The sequence below is a fragment of the Gorilla gorilla genome, chromosome 1, assembly GCF_029281585.2.
Source record: "Gorilla gorilla gorilla isolate KB3781 chromosome 1, NHGRI_mGorGor1-v2.1_pri, whole genome shotgun sequence".
NCBI lineage: Eukaryota > Metazoa > Chordata > Mammalia > Primates > Hominidae > Gorilla > Gorilla gorilla.
The window spans coordinates 239,659,595-239,666,461 of record NC_073224.2 but is presented as its reverse complement, the minus strand read 5'-3'; the positions used below and the strand labels follow the sequence as shown (position 1 = coordinate 239,666,461).

The following is a 6,867-nucleotide window of genomic DNA, read 5'->3' as shown; positions in this document are numbered from 1 at the left end:
CTTGGCTGGCACGGGGTGGGGTTTTGGGGGCCCCCTAGCATCCCCCTGGGGTCAAAGGTGACAGAAGAGGCGGAGGCTGGCGCTTTCTGGAGAATTTACTGACCACAGAGGGGTGGGCTTCACATGAGGTGCCTGCCACTGCGGGGCCAGGGGCCTGAATGCTGCCTGGGACCAGCCACCTGCGCCCCACCCTGTGGCTGTGCACACGCGGGTGCCCCCCTCGCCTCCCTCCCCTCCGCCCAAGCTGGCTGGGGCCAGACAGACAGTGGACGCAGCGCACGGAAACGGCGGCTTCAAACAGATGCTGGCCCCGGGCCGCGTGCCTCGCCGCCCCTGCCCCCGCCTGCCCCCCAGGACCCTCCCTGCCCCCCAGCACCGCTGGGGCTGAGTCCGCCCTCGTGTCCTGCCCACCAACTGCAGGGTCTCCCCTAACCCAACCCCCACCCTAGCCCACACCCCAACCCCCTTTATAAAAAGAAGAGACAGCACCTTCCACTGGACTCTCCCGGCCAGCCACAGCCCCGGACAACCTGGGCCCAGGGCTGCTGTCCAGTCCCGCCGGCCCGGGCGTCCACGAGGTCCCTTTTACATCTGTACAGCAGCCGGTTGGCTCGGTGGCCCCGGCAAGTCCCCGTGCGGCTCACAGGTGCCGCGGGCTGGGGTGGCCGTTGTGGTAGAGTTTCTGCTTCACGTGCACCATGTTCCCGGCGGCCTCCTCGAAGGGCCTGTGCGGCCGCCGGCCCAGCTCCCGCAGGCTGCACAGCTTGGGCAGCCAGGTCCACGAGCCATCTGCGGGGGGACAGGGGCGGTCAGGCGGCTGGGGCCGGCCAGGGCGGCAGCACTCCCGGGCGGCGGGCACGAGGCACTCACCGTAGCGCCGTCCGGCTCTCCAGGCGCGCACGGCGCAGTGCAGGACGCCGTCCATCCACACCAGGAACCAGCTGATGCAAAAGCCCAGCAGCAGCCCCAGCATGAGGTCGATCTCCTGCTTGGTCACACTGTCTGTCACAAAGTAGTTCTCGGAGGCGTCCACCACCGACTGGTCCCCGTCGTACGGGATCACGTAGTGGATATGGTGCCTGGGGGCGGCAGGGCGGGCTGGCACCTCTCCCGCCACCCCCGGCCTGGCCTTCCCCCGGGGCGCCTACCCCGTGGTGGGGGTGTGACCGCGTCAGGCCGCCCTGGGGGTTCTCTGAAGCAGCCTCTTGGGCGGGCGGGTTGGGAAGGGGGCACCGGACTCAACGAGGCCCAGGTCACAGGCCAGAGGGAGTGGGAGGTCAGTGGCCATGGGCTGTGGAGGCCGAGCGCGAAGTCCGGGCAGACAGCGGGGCCGGCTGCCGGCGAGGGTGTCGGCCCTCACTCAGCACCTCCTCCCTGAGGCCTGGAGCTCACGGGAAGGTGCTGCAGGTGGAAGAGGCCTCCCCCGGAGGGGGCTCAGGACGGTGGTCCCCACGGCCAGGGTCACGGCTCACCCGCCCGCCCCAGGGCCACGGAGGCCACTTGGAGCAGAGCTGGACACAGGGAGCCCTGCTGGCCCCAGACCAGCCACTCCCATGCACCCTTCCCCCCACTGCCGTGCCCTTTCCTCCACGGCCGCCACCGCGCCTGCCAGGCCCACTGCCCCTGGTGTTTCTTCTGCTCCTCTATCCCTGGGAGGTGCTGTCAGAGGCCACGGGGGCTCTACCCAGCACCCCATCCTCTCCCCTTCCTGGGGGACGCCCCCTTGCCCTTGCCTGGCACAGACCCGCCCCGCTCCTCTCAGGATGGACGGCGTCCAGGCTCCAGGGCCCTTTCATCCTCAGTGCCTGCGCGCCTCCATGTCCCTCGGCCTCCCCTCCCCGGGCTCCTGGGGGAACTGCCCAGGCTCAGGCCACAACAGCCTCTGGCCTCTTGCTGCTGGGGCAACACAAGCTCCCCAAGGAGCTCGCTCCAGCAGCTCACCCTGTCCTAGGACGGTCTCCAGGCCTTGACTCTGCCGATCGGACTGGCATCCCAGACAGTCAACTCTGGGATCCCTAGTCCAACAGGAGGGCCTGGGAGTGGAGCCCGCGGGCCCCACGCGCCTTGCGGTCCACACTCCTGGCTGCCTCCCACATCTCCGCCAAGCTCCAGCTGCCTGTGTTTCCACGTGGGATCCGCAGACACCTTAAACTTGTGCCTAAAAATAGCTCCTCTCTCCCCAGAGCTGCTCCTCCCCCACCTTCCCCTCGGTGACGTAGCAGCGCCTCAGCCTGGTTTTCAGCCAAGACCCAGAGACCACCCCACGCTCCACACCCCAACCAGAAGTACTTCCCACACCGAAAGCCCAGCCTGTCCGTCCAACCCAGGGTCTTGCAGCCCTCTCCAGGCCGTCCCTGTGCCCAGCGGGGGCCACACAGGTGCCTTCCCTCAGTGAGATCTGGGGGGTCCTGGGGCCCGAGCCCAGGAACAGGGAGGAGGCGGCCCCTGCCCCACGCTCTCCTTGAAGCCCTCCTGCTCTTCTGGGGTTCCCGGAGGTCAGTCCCCTCAGCATATCTGGAAAGTGGCCGCTCTCAGTGGCAGGGCTCTCGGTGAGGAGTGACCATGACCGTGGCTGATTCCTGGTGGCCACCGATCACCTGGTGACAAGCCTGTCCACAGCCATCGTCCATCATCACCAATGGGCAGCTGCTGACCACTGCCCAGAATGTGCAGCTGCCAGAGGCCCTCAGGGGAGGAAGCTGTTCCTGACCCCTTAGAGAGTCTTCACCCACCCCAGGGGCTCAGTAACTTTGGGGGTCAGAGGTCACAGCCTGTGTCCCCCACCATGGCTGGCCTGGGTACCTGTAGCTCCTCTCCCTGCACCTGGCCCTCCTTCCTGGAGGGCTCAGGTCTCCCAAGTGAAAGCAGGAGATAGGCCTGGGCAGAGATGTGCTATCTGCACACGTATGTCTGTGACATGTACATACGTGTGTCCTGCCTGCACCACACACGCTGGGTGTGTCCACCTGAGGCCCAATGTACATCATGTATACACACCAGCCACATGCACGGGACATGGCGTGATACTGTGGACATGGGCCCCGGGAGCTCCACACCCCCGCCCTGTGCACGGTGTGTGTCACACGCGAGTGCATGTTTGCTTGGCTTTGCAAAACGCAGCCACCCTCTCCACGGGGCGCCACGTCACGTGCATGGACGGATGTCTAGTTTGGACGCTGCCTGGCAACAGACTTTGGAGCATTGATTTCCATACATGTTCTCCACGTCAGCGTCTACGTATAGGCACGTATGAGGCCTACACATGTACACACACTCGTTCTGAACACCAGCGTGTACACACAGGGAGCCTCTCATGGCAGTGCACGGGCATGGTGGATACGCAGATACCGCATGTGCAAGACTGCTGTCTGCACACACACTGGCTGCAGCCACACGGAGACATTTTGACATGTCCCTGAGCACACTGCACTGTATATTGTGACATACATGTACTTTGCATACACATATATGTTGTCAATATACAAGGGCACTCTGTACACTGAATGTACATATCCTGTATGTAGAGATGTGAACAGAGCATAGATACATGGACACACACGCAGCAATACCGTCTACAGCAGGATGTGGCTCTGCTTCCCACACACGGCTGCCTTCAGCGTGCACCCACCCGAGTCCACGCGTGCTCTGGACACGGCATGAGCTGCCCTACACGCCCTGTGCAAATACTCTAAGGCGCCCTCTGCCTGCCCTGCGGAGCCCTCAGTGTGCTGCCACAGGCGGATGCACACGGCCCCAGCCCACGCGCACGGAGGCCGCGCCTTTCTGATGCTCTGGAGCTCGGGTCTGGGCCCAGCCTCCGGGAGGCAGTGGAGCCGACCTCAGGCCTTTGCTCAGCAGTCGGACCTGCCAGACAGGGACACGGGGCTCTCTGGTAGCATGTGGCCACCCCACAAGCTCTTACCCCCTACCCTGCGCCCAGCACACGTGAGGGTCACAGACACCCCGATCTCTGCCTTCTCTAACACCCGTGTTCTTCATCGACACGCCTGCTGCACCCATAGGCATGTAACACGCTTAGCAACACATGCAGCTGTCCTGAACACACATGCCCCGCACCCACACGTATGCACAGAGACCCCCGGAGCAGGAGGCAGCAGAGATGACGAACACGGGTTCTGGGTTGGTGCCCCCTTTGTCCTTCACTAGCTGTGTGACCTTGGAAAAGCCTGTCCTCTAAATCCTCCGTCCACTTCCTCATCTGTTCAGCAGGGTTAACAGCGGCCACTGCGTGAGGGCGTCCTGAGGGATGGAAGTGCGTGCATGCGTGCGTGCGCGGGGGCTGTGTGTACGCACATGTATATGCACAGACGCCACACACATGCGCGTCTCATGAGAAGATGTTTATTTCGTACATGGACGTACAAACATGCATGGCCAAGAGGATCCCATCGCTACACGTGCACAGAGGGGGTCACACGGTGGGTGCGGGGGTCTGGGCGCTCCCCTCAATCTGAATGACCTTGAGGAAGCTCCACCTCCCCGCTGCCCCCCCAGCCCATCCCTCAGCTCCTCTCCAGCCCGGGGGTGGTGCCCAGTGCCCCTCAAGGCAGGCCCTTCCCGCCTTGACCTGCATTCCCCTGCCCTGGGACTCAGTGCAGGGCCCAGCCCTGTGCCAGCAGGCGCTTCCTGCCCCAGCCCTGATGAGGCTGGCTTGGGTCTCCACTGTGGACATCACACTGGGCTGCGGCTTTCCGGCCTCCAGGCTGGACCAGGAGGCCCCGTGACCCATTCCGCCATCACCCTGGAGGCCTCTAGGAATGGCGTCCTAAAGCCATGCGCCCCCAGGAGACCCCCCCCCCCTTGAGACAGCTCCTCCCCCTGCGCACCTGGCAGCCCTCAAGGGTGGAAGGCGGCTCGCGGCCTGCGTGGGGCTGGCTCCCCCGCGACCCGAGTGGGCCCCGCCACACATGTGCGCTCACGCGTGCCGAGCCGGCGCCGGTTGCGGACTCACCGGCCACAGTTGCAGTGGCAGACGCGGTCCTCGCCCCGCAGGTGCGGGAGGATGTAGTTGTGGAATCGGTCCAGCAGCGCGTTCATGTCCATCAAGCACGCGATGGCCTGGAAGAGCTCATGACCGGTCAGTGCCAAGGAGCGGGCGGGACGAAGGGGGGCTGGGGGTGGGGAGCGCAGGCCGGGGTCGGGGCAGCGCAAGCGGGGAGCGAGAGCGCAGGCCGGGGTGAGGGGAGCGCAGGCCGGGGTGAGGGGAGCGCAGGCAGCGGTGAGGGGAGCGTAGGCCTTGGTAGGGGGAGCGCAGGGGGTATGGGGATCGCAGGCTGGGGAGGGGAGCGCCGGCCGGGGTCGGGGGAGCGCAGGCCCGGGAGGGGACCGCGGGCCGGGGAGGGGGAAGCGCAGGTCGGGGTGGGGGGAGCGTAGGCCGGGGAGAGGAGCGTAGGGAGTGTGGGGATCGCAGGTTGGGGAGGGGAGCGGAGGCCGGGGTTGGGGGAGCGCAGGCCGGGGAGGGGAGCGCAGGCCGGGGAGGGGAGCGCAGGCCGCACGGGCGGTAAACAAGGCGCGGGAGGTGGGCCAGGCGGCGCGCGCGGGCGGGGAGCAGGGGGCGCGCGCGGGAAGCCCCTCCGCTCACCATCACGACCGACGCCCCCAGAATCATGAAGATCATGGTGTTCGCGCTCATGGACATCGGGCGGGGCCGGGCCGGGCCGGAGCGCCGCCCCCCGGCCCCGGCGCCCCCCCGGCCCCGGCCCGATGCTGAGCCCCCGCCGCCTCCGCAGAGGTCAGCGCTTCCCTGGATCGTCCGCCGCCGCTCGCTGCAACCCCGGCACCGGCCGGGGGGAGGAGGCGCGGGGGTGGGGGGGCGCCGGGGAGGGACGCGGGGCCTTTCTGGGGTCTCTCGGCCCGGCCCGCCGCGCTCCGCTCCGCCCTCGGGTCCTCCCTGCGATGCGCTCGGCTCGGCTCGACTCGGCTCTGCTCGGCTCCGGCCCCCTCCCTGCCTCCTCCTCCCTCCTCCCCCCTCCCTCCCCGCCGCCTTCCTCCGCCTCTCGGGAGGGACCGCGCAGACCGCAGGCCGCCCCGTGCCAGCGCCGGGAGGGGACCGCCATCCCCTGGACGCCGGCCGGGACCCCTCCCCGGGAACCTCGGCTTCGTGTCCCGCCCCAGTCTGGTCAGACCCAGCCCCGGTGGCCTGTCCAGTGACCCTGGACGCCAGTCCTCCGGTCCTGGAGGGGCGCCGAGGCCCTTCCCGCCCCACTGCTCCTCCCTACGTCCTGGACTCCCAGGTCGCCGGGTGCGGGACTGCACCAGTCCGCTCGGCAAGCACGTGCCTCCAGGGTGGGGTCCGCAAGGTCGCGACAACCCCACGGCCGTGGGGGCCACAGGTCAGGGACGGGATGACCCCTGGAATCCTCAATGGAGGGATGTGGCACAGGAGCTGAGGGCAGGGCCGCCCCGCACAGGCTTCCCTTAGGGCGGGGACGAGGGGGTCAGCCCAGGCCCATGGGTCGGGACGCCTGCCATTCAGAGGCCCCAGAGGCCACCACTCCGCTCTGGCTGTCCCCGGCTCAGGGTCCTGAGGCCAAACTCTCATCCACGACCAGTGACCATGTCTCAGGCCCAGGAGCCGACCCCCGGCCTCTGCAGGAAGTCAGCGGGAAGCTATGCCTGGGACCCAGCCTGGGCCGTGGGGCCATCCAGGCTCACTGCAGCCTCCACTCCTGGGCTCAAGCGATCCTCCCGGCTCAGCCTCCCCCGTAGCTGGCCTTGGGGGATCCCCCCCCGGGGGGTTCCACATGGAGAGGGCACGCCGCTCCACCACAGGCAGCAGTTGTGGCAGGAGCAGGCGGCTTCTGCTTCAGGCAGCACAGGCACGGGTAGGCCCAGGCCCTGTCAGCA

At 67.4% G+C, this 6,867-nt stretch overlaps 1 protein-coding gene across 1 annotated transcript; it reads right to left on the bottom strand.

The window, feature by feature from the left end:
• Window positions 1-81: 81 nt before the first annotated feature.
• TMEM240 (transmembrane protein 240) lies at window positions 82-5,940 on the bottom strand. Its single transcript, XM_031006760.3, has 4 exons — window positions 5,603-5,940; window positions 4,973-5,079; window positions 871-1,079; window positions 82-789 (listed from the first exon to the last, which is right to left on the bottom strand). Exons 1-4 carry the CDS (start codon window positions 5,657-5,659, stop codon window positions 641-643), a joined length of 522 nt encoding a protein of 173 aa, XP_030862620.1. The 5' UTR covers window positions 5,660-5,940; the 3' UTR covers window positions 82-640.
• Window positions 5,941-6,867: the final 927 nt, after the last annotated feature.

Bases quoted from the DNA above. Each gene is read 5' to 3' on its own strand.
- TMEM240 (XM_031006760.3), bottom strand. From the start codon at position 5,659: ATGTCCATGAGCGCGAACACCATGATCTTCATGATTCTGGGGGCGTCG. The intron at 5,080-5,602 runs GTGAGCGGAGGG...GAGCTCTTCCAG, and splicing joins TGGGGGCGTCGGTCGTGATG to GCCATCGCGTGCTTGATGGA. The intron at 790-870 runs GTGAGTGCCTCG...GTCCCCCCGCAG, and splicing joins GAGAGCCGGACGGCGCTACG to ATGGCTCGTGGACCTGGCTG.